This window comes from Loxodonta africana, chromosome 4 (assembly GCF_030014295.1).
Source record: "Loxodonta africana isolate mLoxAfr1 chromosome 4, mLoxAfr1.hap2, whole genome shotgun sequence".
NCBI lineage: Eukaryota > Metazoa > Chordata > Mammalia > Proboscidea > Elephantidae > Loxodonta > Loxodonta africana.
In genome coordinates, this window is record NC_087345.1 from 166,706,449 (window position 1) to 166,722,087 (window position 15,639).

A 15,639-nucleotide genomic window follows, 5' to 3' on the forward strand; every position below is an offset into this window, starting at 1 on the left:
CTGTCAGTGATAGAACAATATCCATGTGCCTACAAGAAGACCAGTTAATACAACTAATATTCAAATTTACACACCAACCATTAAGGCCAATGATGAAGAAATTGAGGATTATTACCAACTTCTGCAGTCTGAAATTGATCGAACATGCAATCAGGATGCATTGATAATTACTAGTGACTGGAATGCGAAAGTTGGAAACAAAGAAGAAAGATCAGTAGTTGGAAAATAAGGCCTTGGAGATAGAAACAGTGGTGGAGATCGAATGATAGAATTTTGCAAGACTAACGACTTCTTCATTGCAAATGCCTTTTTTCACCAACATAAGTGACAACTATACACATGGATCTCACCAGATGGAATAAACAGGAATCAAATTGACTACATCTGTGGAAAGAGACAATGGAAAACCTCAATATTATCAGTCAGAACAAGGCCAGGGCCAACTGGGGAACAGACCATTAATTGCTCATATGAAAGCTCAAGCTGAAACTGAAGAAAATTGGAGCAAGTCCACGAAAGCCAAAATATGACCTTGAGTATATCCCACCTGAATTCAGAAACCATCTCAAGAATAGATTTGACCTTTTGAACACTTATGACTGAAGACCATACAAGTGGTGGAATGACATAAGGGACATCATATATGAAAAAAGCAAGAGGTCATTGAAAACAAAGAAAAGACCAAGATGGATGTCAGAGGAGACTCTGAAACTTGCTCTGGAACGTTGAGCAGCTAAAGCAAAAGGAAGAAAAAACAAAAACCAAACCCACTGCCATTAAGTTGATTCCGACTCATAGCAACTCTATAGGACAGAGTAGAACAGCCCCATAGAGTTTCCAAGGAGTGCCTTGAGGATTCGAACTGCTGACCTCTTGGTTAGCAGCCGTAGCACTTAACCACTACACCACCAGGGTTTCCAAAAGGGAGAAATGATGAAGTAAAAGAACTGAACAGAAGATTTCAAAGGACGACTCCAGAGGACAAAGTAAAATATTTTAATGACATGTGCAAAGATCTGGAGATGGAAAACCAAAAGGGAAGAACATGCTTGGTGTTTTTCAAGCAGAAAGTACTGAAGAAAAAATTCAAGTCTCAAGCTGCAAGAGTGAAGGATTCTATGTGGAAAAGATTAAATGATGCAGGAAGCATTAAAAGAAGATGGAATCTCAACCCACCTGGATCAAAGGAGAATGAAGAACACCAAGGTCACACAACAACTAAGATCCCAAGAGACAGAAAGGGCCACATGAACCAGAGACCTACATTATCCTGAGACCAGAAGAACTAGTTGGTGCCTGGCCACAATCGATGACTGCCCTCACAGGGAGCACAATAGAGAACCCCTGAGGGAGCAGGAGATCAGTGGGATGCAGAGCCCAAATTCTCATAAAAAGACCATACTTAATGGTCTGACTGTGACTAGAGGAATCCCGGCGGTCACGGTCCCCAAACCTTCTGTTGGCACAGGACAGGAACCATCCCTGAAGACAATTCATCAGACATGAAAGGGACTGGACAGTGGGTAGGAGAGAGATGCTGATGAAGAGTTAGCTAATTATATCAGGTGAACACTTGAGACTGTGTTGGCATCTCCTGTCTGGAGGGGGGATGGGAGGATAGAGAGAGTTGGAAGCTGGCAAAATTGTCACGAAAGGAGAGACTGGAAGGGCTGACTCATTAGGGGGAGAGCAAGTGGGAGTAAGGAGTAAGATGTATATTAACTTATATGTGACAGACTGACTTGATTTGTAAACGTTCACATGAAGCTCAATAAAAGTTAATAAAAAATTAAATTAAATTAAATTAAATTAAATTAAAAACAACAACAACAACAACAAAAAGAAGATGGAAGAAAAACACAGAGTCATTATATCAAAAAAGAATGTCAAGGGTGGCCAAGATGGCCGAGTAGGTAGAAGCTACCTTGGATCCCTCTTGCAACAAAGACTTGGAAAACAAGTGAATCAATCACATACATGACAATCTATGAACCCTGATCATCAAACACAGATCTAAAGAGTTGACCTGAGTGACAGACACTGAGAACGAGCAACCATGGGGAAGCAATGACTGTTTTCGGACTCTGGAGCCAGCGTTCCAGTCAGAAAACCTTGGTGCTGGGCTTTGGATTGCGCACAGGGCAGCTGAGCATGGCATCCTGAGACAGCGCAAACACGGGACGCAGCCCTAGCCCCCAGAAGTGACCTCGGGGGAAGCCCAGCCAGTGCATGCAGGCAGCACAGTGACACAGCTGACAGGAGAAGTCACTGGGAGGCAGTGACTGGTTTTGGAGCTTGGAGTGCGGCATCCCAGCCGGGGAACCTTGGTGCTGGGCTTTGGACTGGGAGCAGAGGAACTGACCATGGCTTCTGAGACAGCATAAGCACAGGACGTGGGCCTGACCCTCGGGGGCAATCTCAACCCAGCCAACACACACAGGCTACACACCCCTCGGGAAGCTCAGATAAAACAGTCATCACCAAGCAAGATAAGAACTTTGTCTATATTCCAAGGTGCTACTCTCTCCTATCTATCTGATCCCTCACCTACCCTTCTCAGGCAGCTTCATTAACATTGGAATTTCCTGAGAGAGAGAGTGAAGTGCTCTGCGTTTTTTTTTTTCTTTTCCTAACCCATTCTCCTGGCCTGAGAGAAGCAGCTACAAAAAACCGGGGGACCAAAAATCCTTCCCTGACTTCCTGAAATTGGACTAAAAATACAGAACCAGCTCCAGCCAAGCATATGAGATCCACAGTCTTGGGCTTTCATCCCTACAGGGAACAAGGTGGCTATTACAATGCAAAGGCAATTCTGATAGGGATCTGACATTAATGGTTTTAACGGATTACTGGAAAGACAAGTTTCCCAGGTTTGATATCTCTGTGTATTAAACAGAGCCCTCACTGACCCACAACAGGGAACTGAGGGCTGAAGCTCCGCCCAGACCACCTAGCCTCCTGCCTTAGGGGGTCTGAGGATGGTGACACCTACCAATCTGTAGAGGTACATGCATTGGGTGCCTAAGGTACAGCTGCAGAGCCCACCCAACAAAGTGCTTTAGGAATAGAGACACACCTACCTCACTGGCACTTGGGGGAAGCCTGTCAGCATCCTGCCCACCCAGACTGTGACCCCCTGCTGATACCAGAATCTGGTGCACACAACTATCACCACTACTTCTCTAGGTGGATAGGTGACAGTCTGCACCACACACTTGGTGACCCAAAATCAGATTCTACTCAAGAATAGTGAGTGGACTCTTAGGCTTATATATCTGGTAACAGCCCAAACCAGCTGGTAATAGGACATAAGTGATTCAAGGGCTACAACAATCAAGACAGCGCAATCTAGTAGCCCATCTACGTATATTGAAAGAAAACAATACAAGATAAGACTCAGTGAGCAAATATAAAATAAATCGTTACAATATGTTATAGATGGCTCGGAGACAGCAGTTGATATCAAACCACATAAAGAAGCAGACCGTGATTGCTTCTACAACTCCCCAAATTAAAGAATCAAAATCTTTCCCAAATGAAGATACAATCCTGGAATTGCCAGATGCAGACTATACAAAACTAATTTACAGAATGCTTCAAGACATCAGGGATGACATCAGAAATGAAATAAGGCAATCTACAGAAAAAGCCAAGGAACACACTGATAAAGCAGTTGAAGAAATCAAAAAGATTATTCAAGAACATAGTGGAAAAATTAATAAGCTGCAAGAATTCATAGAGAGACAGCATTCAGAAATCCAAAAGATTAACAGTAAAATTACAGAATTAGACAATTCAATAGGAAGTCAGAGGAGCAGAATTGAGCAATTGGAATGCAGGGTGGGGGAGATGAAGGATAAGGGAATTGACACCAATATAGTTGAAAAAAAATCAGATAAAAGAATTAAAAAGAAATGAAGAAACTCTAAGAATCATGTGGGACTCTGTCAAGAAGAATAACTTGCGTGTGATTAGAGTTCCAGAACAGGGAAGGATGACAGAAAATACAGAGAGAATAGTTGAAGATCTGTCGGCAGAAAACTTCCCTGACATTATGAAAGACGAAAGGATATCTATCCAAGATGCTCATCGAACCCCATTTAAGACTGATCCAAAAAGAAAATCACCAAGACATATTGTCATCAAACTTGCCAAAACCAAAGATAAAGAGAAAATTTTAAAAGCAGCCAGGGATAAAAGAAAGGTCTCCTACAGTGGAGAATCAATAAGTTCAGACTACTCAGCAGAAACCATGCAGGCAAGAAGGCAATGGGATGACATATATAGAGCACTGAAGAGAAAAACTGTCAGCCAAGGATCATATATCCAGCAAAACTCTCTCTCAAATATGAAGGTGAAATTAAAATATTTACAGATGAACACAAGCTTAGAGAATTTGCAAAAACCAAACCAAAGCTACAAGAAATACTAAAGAAAATGGTTTCATCAGAAAATCAATAATATCAGATATCAGCACAACACAAGGTCACAGAACAGAACATCCTGATATCAACTCAAGTAGGGAAATCACAAAAACAAATTAAGATTAATTTTAAAAAGAAAAAAAATGCTCAAAACAGGGAATCATTGAAGTCAGTATGTAAAAGATCACAATAATCAAAAAGAGGGACTAAATACAGGAGGCATAGAACTGCCATATGGAGAGGAAAACAAGGAGATATAGGACAATATAAGGTAGGTTTTTACTTAGAAAAATAGGGGTAAATATTAAGGTAACCACAAAAAAGGTATAATTCCATAACTCAAAATAAAAACCAAAAAAACATAGCGACTCAGCAAACATAAATTCAACTACTATGAAAATGAGGAACACACAATTTACAAAGAAAAACGTCTCAGCACAAAAAAGTAAGTGGAAAAATGAAACTGTCAACAACACACACAAAAAGGCATCAAAATGACAGCACTAAACACATACTTAAATCTATAATTACGCTGAATGTAAATGGACTAAATGCACCAATAAAGAGACAGAAAGTCTCAGACTGGATAAAGAAAAACGATCCATCTATATGCCACCTACAAGAGACACACCTTAGACTTAGAGACACAAACTAAAACTCAAAGGATGGAAAAAAATATATCAAGCAAACAACAAGCAAAAAAGAGCAGGAGTAGCAATATTAATTTCTGACAAAAAAAGACTTTAAAGTTAAATCCACCACATAGGATAAAGAAGGACACTACATAATGATTAAAGGGACAATTGACCAGGAAGATATAACCATATTCAATATTTATGCACCCAATGACAGGGCTGCAAGATACATAAAACAAAATTTAACAGAACTGAAAAGTGAGATAGACACCTCCACAGTTATAGTAGGAGACTTCAACACACCACTTTCGGAGAAGGACAGGACTTCCAGTAAGAAGCTCAATAGAGACACGGAAGACCTAATTGCTACAATCAACAAACTTGACCTCAGAGACTTATAAAGAACACTCCACCCAACAGCTGCAAAGTATACTTTTTTTTCTAGTGCACATGGAACATTCTCTAGAATAGACCACATATTAGGTCATAAAACAAACCTTTGCAGAATCCAAAACATCGAAATATTACAAAGCATCTTCTCAGACCACAAGGCCATAAAAGTGGAAATCAATAACAGAAAAATTAGGGAAAAGAAATCAAATACTTGGAAACTGAACAATACCCTGGTCAAAAAAGACTGGGTTATAGAACACATTAAGGAGGGAATAAAGAAATTCATAGACTGCAACAAGAATGAAAACACTTCCTATCAAAACCTCTTAGACACAGCAAAAGCAGTGCTCAGAGGTCAATTTATATCAATAAATGCACACACACATAAAGAAGACAGAACCAAAATCAGAGAACTGTCCCTACAACTTGAACAGATAGAAAGTGAGCAACACTAGAATCCATCAGGCACCAGAAGAAAACAAATAATAAAAATTAGAGCTGAACTTAATGAATTAGAGAACAGAAAAACAATTGAAAGAATTAACAAAGCCAAAAGCTGGTTCTTTGAAAAAATGAACAAAATTGATAAACCATTGGCCAGACTGACTAAAGAAATACAGGAAAAGAAAAAAATAACCCAAATAAGAAACGAGATGGGCCATATCACAACAGACTCAACTGAAATTAAAAGAATCATATCATTATTATGAAAAATTGTACTCTAACAAATTTGCAAACCTAGAAGAAACGGATGAATTCCTAGAAAAACACAACCTACCTAAACTAACACAATCAGAAGTAGAACAACTAAACAGACCCATAACAAAAAAAGAGATTGAAAAGGTAATCAAAAAACTCCCCGTAAAAAAAAAGCCCTGGCCTGGATGGCTTCACGGCAGAGTTCTACCAAACTTTCAGAGAAGAGTTAACACCACTACTACTAAAGCTATTTCAAAGCATAGAAAATGACGGAATACTACCTAACTCATTCTATGTGTAGCCACCATATCCCTGATACCAAAATCAGGTAAAGACACCACAAAAAAAGAAAATTACAGACTATATCCCTCATGAACATAGATGCAAAAATCCTCAACAAAATTCTAGCCAATAGAGTTCAACAACATATCAAAAAAAATAATCCACCATGACCAACTGGGATTTATACCAGGTATGCAAGGCTGGTTTAATATTAGAAAAACCATTAATGTAATCCACCATATAAATAAAACAAAAGACAAAAACCACATGATCTTATCAATCGATACAGAAAAGGCATTTGACAAAGTCCAACACCCATTTATGATAAAAACTCTCAGCAAAATAGGAATTGAAGGAAAATTCCTCAACATAATAAAGGGCATCTATACAAAGCCAACAGCCAACATCACTCTAAATGGAGAGAGTCTGAAAGCATTTCCCTTGAGAACGGGAACCAGACAAGGATGCCCTTATCATCGCTCTTATTCAACATTGTGCTAGAGGTCCTAGCCAGAGCAATTAGGCTAGACAAAGAAATAAAGGGCATCCGGATTGGCAAGGAAGAAGTACAATTATCTCTATTTGCAGATGACATGATCTTATACACAGAAAACCCTAAGGAATCCTCCAGAAAACTACTGAAAGTAATAGAAGAGTTTGGCAGAGTCTCAGGTTATAAGATAAACATACAAAAGTCACTTGGATTCCTCTACATCAACAAAAAGAACATTGAAGAGGAAATCACCAAATCAATGCCATTCACAGTAGCCCGCAAGAAGATAAAGCACTTAGGAATAAATCTTACCAAAGATGTGAAAGACCTATATAAAGAAAACTACAAAGTACTACTACAAGAAACTAAAAAGGACCTACTTAAGTGGAAAAACATACCTTGCTCATGGATAGGAAGACTTAACATAGTAAAAATGTCTATTCTACCAAAAGCCATCTATACATACAATGCACTTCTGATCCAAATTTCAATGACATTTTTTAATGTGATGGAGAAACAAATCACCAACTTCATATGGAAGGGAAAGAAGCCTCGGATAAGTAAAGCATTACTGAAAGAAGAAGAAGAAAGTGGGAGGCCTCACTCTACCTGATTTTAGAACCTATTATACAGCCACAGTAGTCAAAACAGCCTGGTACTGGTACAACAACAGGCACATAGACCAATGGAACAGAATTGAGAACCCAGATATAAATCCATCCACATATGAGCAGCTGATATTTGAAAAAGGCCCAGTGTCAGTTAACTGGGGAAAAGGTAGTCTTTTTAACAAATTGTGCTGGCATAACTAGATATCCATTTGCAAAAAAATGAAACAGGACCCGTACCTCACACCACACACAAAAACTAATTCCAAATGGATCAAAGACCTAAACATAAAGACTAAAACGATAAAGATCATGGAAGAAAAAATAGGGACAATGTTAGAAGCCCTAATAAAAAAAAATACAAGTCATAAATAGAATACAAAACATTATCAAAAATGATGAAGAGAAACCAGATAACTGGGAGCTCCTAAAAATCAAACACCTATGCTCATCTAAAGACTTCACCAAAAGAGTAAAAAGACCATCTACAGATTGGGAAAGAATTTTCAGCTATGACATCTCCGACCAGCACCTGATCTCTAAAATCTATAGATAATTCTGTTAAAAATCAACCACAAAAAGACAAACAACCCAATCAAAAAGTGGGCAAAGGATATGAATACGCACTTCACTAAAGAAGATATTCAGGCAGCTAACAGATACATGAGAAAATGCTCTCGATCATTAGCCATTAGAGAAATGCAAATTAAAACTACGATTGAGATTCCATCTCACTCCAACAAGGCTGGCATTAATCCAAAAAACACAAAATAATAAATGTTGGAGAGGCTGCGGAGAGATTGGAACTCTTATACACTGCTGGTGGGAATGTAAAATGGTACAACCACTTTGGAAACCTATCTGGCGTTTTCTTAAAAAGTTAGAAATAGAACTACCATACAACCCAGAAATCCCACTCCTCGGAATATACCCTAGAGAAACAAGAGCCTTTACATGAACAGATATATGCACACCCATGTTTACTGCAGCACTGTTTACAATAGCAAAAAGCTGGAAGCAACCAAGATGTCCATCAATGGATGCATGGTTAAATAAATTACGGTATATTCACACAATGGAATACTATGCATCGGTAAAGAACAGTGACGAATCTGTGAAACATTTCATAACATGGAGGAACCTGGAAGGCATTATGCTGAGTGAAATTAGATTCAAAAGGACAAATATTGTATAAGACCACTATTATAAGATCTTGAGAAATAGTATAAACTGAGAAGAACACATACTTTTGTGGTTACCAAGGGGGGAGGGAAGGAGGGTGGGAAAGAGTTATTTACTGATTAAAAAAAAATTTTTTTTTTTTTTTTTTAGTAGATAAGAACTACTTTAGGTGAAGGGAAGGACAATACTCAATACAGGGAAGGTCAGCTCAACTGGACTGGACCAAAAGCAAGGAAGTTTCCAGGATAAACTGAATGCTTTGAAGGTCAGTGGAGCAAGGGCGGGGGTTTGGGGACTATGGCTTAAGGGGACTTCTAAGTCAATTGGCAAAATAATTCTATTATGAAAACATTCTGCATCCCACTTTGAAATGTGGCGTCTGGGGTCTTAAATGCTAACAAGCAGCCATCTAAGATGTATCAATTGGTCTCAACCCACCTGGATCAAAGGAGAATGAAGAACACCAAGGTCACACGATAACTATGAGCCCAAGAGACAGAAAGGGCCACATGAACTAGACACTTACATCATCCTGAGACCCGAAGAACTAGATGGTGCCCGGCCACAACCAATGACTGCCCTGACAGGGAGCACAACTGAGAACATCTGAGGGAGCAGGAGAACAGTGGGATGCAGACCCTAAATTCTCATAAAATAGACCAGACTTAATGGTCTGAGTGAGACCAGAAGAATCCCGGTGGTCTTGGTCCCCATAGCTTCTGTTGGCCCAGGACAGGAACCATTCCTGAAGACAACTCATCAGAGATGGAAGGGACTGGACAATGGGTTGGAGAGAGACACTGATGAAGACTGAGCTACTTGTGTCTGGTGGACACTTGAGACTGTGTTGGCATCTCCTGTCTGGAGGGGAGATGGGAGGGTAGAGAGGGTTAGAAACTGGCAAAACGGTCACGAAAGGAGAGACTGGAAGGAGGGGCTGGCTTGTCAGGGGGAGAGTAAGTGGGAGTATAGAGTAAGGTGGTATATGAGCTTATATGTGACAGACTGACTTGATTTGTAAACTTTCACTTAAAGCACAATAAAAATTATTTAAGAAAAAAAAATGTCGACATTCAACCTTTTCAAGAGGTAACATATGATCAGGAACCAACGGTACTGAAGAAAGAAGTCCAAGCTGCCCTGAAGGCACTGGTGAAAAACAAGGCTCCAGGGATTGACAGAATATCAGTTGAGATATTTCAACAAATGGATGTAGCCCTGGAAGTGCTCACTTGTCTATGCCAAGAAATATCGAAGACTGCTTCCTGGCCAATCAGCTGGAAGAGATCTATATTCATGGCTATTCCAAGAAAGGTGATCCAACCAAATGCAGAAATTATCAAACAATATCATTAATACCACACACAAGGAAAATTTTGCTGAAGATCATTCGAAAGTGGCTGCAGCAGTATATCGGTAAGGAACTGCCAGAAATTCAGGCCAGATTCAGAAGAGGATGCTGAACCAGGGGTATCATTGCTGACATTAGATGGATCCTGGCCGAAAGCAGAGAATACCAGAGGATATTTACCTATGTTTTATTGACTATGCAAAGGCATTCGACTGTGTGGATCATGACAAATTATGGATAACATTGCGAAGAATAGGAATTCCAGAACAAATTAATCGTGCTCATGAGGAATCTGTACATAGATCAAGAGACAGTCGTTTGGACAGAACAAGGGGATACTGATTGGTTTAAAGTCAGGAAAGGTGTTTTTAAGGGCTGTATCCTTTCACCATACCTATTCAATCTGTATGCTGAGCAAACAATCCAAGAAGCTGGACTATATGAACAAGAACAGGGCATCAGGATTAGAGGAAGACTCATTAACAACCTGTGTTATGCAGATGGCACAAACTTGCTTGCTGAAAGTGAAGAGGATTTGAAGCACTTACTGATGAAGATCAAAGACCACAGCCTTCAGTATGTATTATACCTTAACATAAAGAAAACAAAAATCCTCACAACTGAACCAATAAGGAACATTATGATAAATGGAGAAAAGATTGAAGTTGTCAAGGATTTCATTTTACTTGGATCCACAATCGGTGCCCATGGAAGCAGCAGTCAAAAACTCAAAAGACACATTGCATTGGGCAAATCTGCTGCAAAGGACCTCTTCAGAGTGTTGAAAAGCAAAGATGTCACCTTGAAGACTTAGGTGCGCCTGATACAAGCCATGGCATTTTTAATCGCATCGTATACATGTGAAAGCTGGACAATGAGTAAGGAAGACCAAAGAAGAATTGATGCCTTTGAATTGTGGTATTGGTGAAGAATATTGATATGCTATGGACTGCCAAAAGAACGAAAAAATCTGTCTTAGAAGAAGTACAACCAGAATGCTCCTTAGAAGCAAGGATGGCGAGACTTTGTCTTCAGTCCTTTGGACATGTTTTCAGAAGGTATCAGTCCCTAGAGAAGGACATGATGCTTGATAAAGTAGAGGGTCAATGAAAAGAGGAAGATCCTCAAAGAGATGGACTGACACAGTGGCTGCAACAATGGGCTCAAGCAGAACAATTGTAAGGATGGCACAGGACTGGGCAGTGTTTCGTTCTGTTGTGCATAGGGTCTCTGAGTTGGAACCGACTCAACAGCACCTAACAACAACAACTACTACTTTACCAAGCGTGATATCCTTCTCCAGGGACTGGTCCTTCCTGATAACATATCCAAAGTTTGTGAGATGTAGTCTTGCATTCCTCGCTTCCAAGGAGTACCCTGGCTGTACTCCTTCCAAGACAGGTTGTTTGTTCCTCTGGTAATCCACGGTATATTAAATATTCTTTGCCAACACCATGATTCAAAGGCATCAATTCTTCTTTGGTCTTCATTATTCATTGTCCAGCTTTCACCTGCATGTGAGGCCATTAAAAATATCATGACTTGAGTCAGGCGCACCACAGTCCTCAAAGTGACATCTTTGCTTTCTAACACTTTAAAGAGGTGCTTTGCAGCAGTTTTGCCCAATGCAGTGTATCATTTGATTTCTTGACTGTTGCTTCCATGGGCACCGATTGTGGATCCAAGTAAAATGAAATCCTTGATAACTTCAATCTTTTCTCCGTTTATCATGATGTTGCTTATTGGTCCAGTTGTGAGGATTTTTGTTTTCTTTATCTTGAGGTGTAATCCATTCTGAAGGCTGTAGTCTTTGATCTTCATCAGTAAATACTTCAAGTTCTCTTCACTTTCAGCAAGTAAGGTTGTATCATCTGCATATTGCAGGTTGTTAATGAGTCTTCCCCCAATCTTGATGACACATTCTTCTTCATATAGTCCAGCTTCTCTGACTATTTGCTCAGCATACAGACTGAATAAGTATGGTAAAAGGATATAACCCTGAAACACACTTTTCTTGATTTTAAACCATGCACTATCTCTGTGCTGTATTCAAACGACTGCTACTTGGTCTATGTATAGGTTCCTCACGAGCATAATTAAGTGTTCTTTTTTCTCTACTTTTTTCCTTCCTTCCTTCCTTCCATTATTTCTTTCTTTCTTTCTTGCCATAACTTATTTATTATTTTTATTATTTAGGAATTCGCACTCATATTTTACTATATGTGTCAAGCATTTTTAAGCTTTATAAGTATACAAAATGAAATAGAATTTGTATAAATTTTCTTTTGTAAGTTTTTTTTTTGCTTTTAAAGAATCTCTATATTCAAATTTTTTTTTTATATATTCAAACCATCTAACCCATGCCTGTATAATTCCCCCAATGAAATTATATGTCTATCTGACAAACACCTTTCCAGACAGAAACGAGGACCCAATTTTCTTTAATGTCCAAAAGGACCAGGTTATTTTACAATACTTTCAAGGCCTGCTTTACCCCAAATTAAAAATAAATGGATATATTCAAGTCGAGATAGTAATGTGAATTATTTATACTACACTAATGGGGATGGATGGCTCCAAAGTTGTATTCCTCTTCATTTCTCTCATTTTTGCTACTAAGTTACTACAACCTAATGACTAAATCTGAGGATCTTCTGAAAGGTTATTCTTTCTAGATTTACAGTAGTTACTGTGCTTGTAGTAGCATTTCTATCTCACCAAAAATATCTTTTAGAGAATGTTAAAGATATTAATAATGAAATTAAGAAGGACAATTCTACCTTTCATCTACTGAGCTATATGGTATTGTCCATTCCATATACTATCAACTTCTTTCATTAGATTAGATTTGGACCAAATATAGATTGCAGAGGCATGTGAATAGTACATCCAGATAATCTGCCCAGTGACACCACCATTAATGATAAGATAGACAATCATTATTGTCTTCGTTATCAAGTGCTGCTGTAACACAAATACCACAAATGGGTAGCTTTCCAAAACTGCTTCCACATTTTAGGTATCTGTTAGAGCAGCACCCCCACTTCTCAGTACCAAATTCTGTCTTGGTTATCTAGTACTGCTTTAACAGAAATACCACAGGTGGGTGGCTTTAACAAACAGAAATTTATTTTCTCCTAATTTAGAAGGCTAGAAGTTTGAATTTAAGGCGCTGGCTCCAGGGGAAGGCTTTCTCTGTCCATCAGCTTTGGAGGAAGGTCCTTGTCTTCTTCCAACATCTGTGGGCCTGGTGTTCCTTAGAGATCTCCATTTGTCTAGGCACCAATCTTCCCCTGGGTCTAGGAGGTTCTCAGTGCAAAGGATGTACTCCACTCCCAGCTCTTCTTTCATGGTTGTAGTGAGGTCCCTCCCTCTCTGCTCACTTCCCCTTTTATATCTTGTAAGATAAACATTGTGACTCAGGCAAGGGTGGTGGCTTAATTGTGGGTGGGACTTGAGTAAGGGTGTGACTCAAGTCAGAATCTCTTATAAGGCAGTGACTCAAGATACACCTCACACCAATCTTGCCTCATTAACAAATACCCGTAACCCATTGCCTTCGAGTCGATTCTGACTTATAGCAACCATTAAGAAATAGAGATCAGGATTTACAACACTTCATTAAATGGAGGATAATTAACTCAGATCACAGAATGCAGGACAATTGCACAATACTGGGAATCGTGGCCTGGCCAAGTTGATACATATTTTGGGGGAACACAATTCAATCTATGACATTTACCAACACCTTATTTAAATTATTTGAATCTCAGGTCAGTCATTAATATATCACAAGGTTACCTTTTTATTGATGAACTTTGGGACTAGTCCTGAAGATTCAAGATCATGCTTGTCTCCAGTTCTTTTGTCAACATAAATTGGTTTGGGCTTTTTAGCCACTCCCATAATGACATCAGCTGCATTTGTATTTATAAAATTTTTTCCACTTTGTATTCCCATGACAGGATGTTCACTCCTCTGTGGCACAGGTGGCTTTCTGGGCTCATTCCATTCAAACTTTTTTTCTGTTAAGCATAACATTTCATTGATACTACTAAAATTATAAATCTGCTACTCAGTACTATTTACTATATTTAGATATAGTATCATAATCTATTTGAGTTTTACTACTATATTCAAATGTTTTAGGTAAACAGCCAGTAATCATATATGAAAAAAATTTAAGTGTAACATAATATGTTGAAAGACAATACAGATGAAGAATATTAAAATCCAAAGTAGAAGGATGAGCATCCCAAGTCACACGCTAGAAACACATTTTTAATGGTTTTATGAAAGCATTACAAAGATTTCACCAACCAATGTTCAGCTTTCCTATTTAAGTAAGTTTAGAGAAAGTAGAAGTAGAGGATGTGGTATCAAAACAAAGAGTGGAGAGTGATAAAGTGCCCACCAAATAGACTTTGTTTTTGATGGTGCAAGCATCTTAAATTACATCTTGGACTGTCCAAAGAAGCCCCACCTCCAGGACCACATCCTTTACCATTTTTATTCCCTAGCCATGCGACTTTATTTGCAAACAACAATTATAGGAATCATCCTAAACCCCACAATTTCTGACGAACAGGCACGATTTCTCTGAATCTAAACCTTGTCTGGTCTTTTTTTCCCCAAGAGATAAAAAATACAAGTTACTACCAGTTGGAGAAAGAACTACCAGGCCGACTTTTGGCTCAAGTATGGACTTTCGCTCTCCCAGATCTTAATTTGTTGTTCTTAGGTGCCGTTGAATCAATTTCCAACTCACAGAGACCCCATGTGACACAGTTTTCTAGGCTATAATCTTTATGAGGGCAGACTGCCAGATCTTTCTCCTGCAGAGCCTCTGGCTGGGTTTGAACTGCCAAGCTCTTCTTTAGAAGCATAGCACTTAACCACTGCGCCACTAGGGCACCTAAATTAGGGCTATAAATAAGCTAGATGTAAAGTAGGAGACTTCATGAATGAGTGCAGACTGAGACCATTTCCTGAGTGTGTGCCCTGTGTAGTAAGTAGCAAAGGGCCCCACGCTTAGAAGGGCCCCATACTTGGTTTAATCTTCTGCTTTTGCTGTCTTGAAATGCTTGATAATTTTTGATCAAGGAGCTTCCAATTTTCAGTTTGCACTGGGCCTTACAAATTATGTAGTTAATGCTTATGTGTGGAGGGTATGAATATCAGAAAAGGCTATCAGGAAAATGAAGAGTGGATGAAATGGGATCTGTTACAGGTATTCATGGAAGTAGCTTCCCCCCATCCTAGCTAAGGCTTTCCTGGTGTCTTAAGGTAATAATGAGTACAAGTAGATGAGTCTTTCTTTTTTTAAAAAAAAGTTGACTTTTTTGTGTCTGCTGGTACCAAGGAAATAGTACAACATCTCAAGCCCAGCTAGGGAGTACATTTTGACAAAAGTGAAACTACTTCTCCCTATGGCAACACTTCATGCCTCACAATCCTCTCTCATAACTTATATCCCATGACAAAGGGTGAGGGTGTTATCAAGAGAGATCAGAGAAGCAAGTTGAAAAATACTTTCTCCTGTTGTTGTTAGGTATCATTGAGTCAGTTCCAA

The 15,639-nt window shown here is 39.0% G+C and overlaps 1 protein-coding gene across 1 annotated transcript in view; it reads right to left on the minus strand.

Annotated features, from left to right (window-relative positions):
* Nucleotides 1–15,639, minus strand: part of ENKUR (enkurin, TRPC channel interacting protein) — a 41,039-nt gene that overhangs the window by 12,014 nt on the left and 13,386 nt on the right. Inside the window, exon 3 of the mRNA XM_010590671.3 lies at nucleotides 13,869–14,092. Coding sequence (XP_010588973.1) covers nucleotides 13,869–14,092 — 224 coding nt within the window. The remainder of the gene's footprint in view (nucleotides 1–13,868; nucleotides 14,093–15,639) is intronic.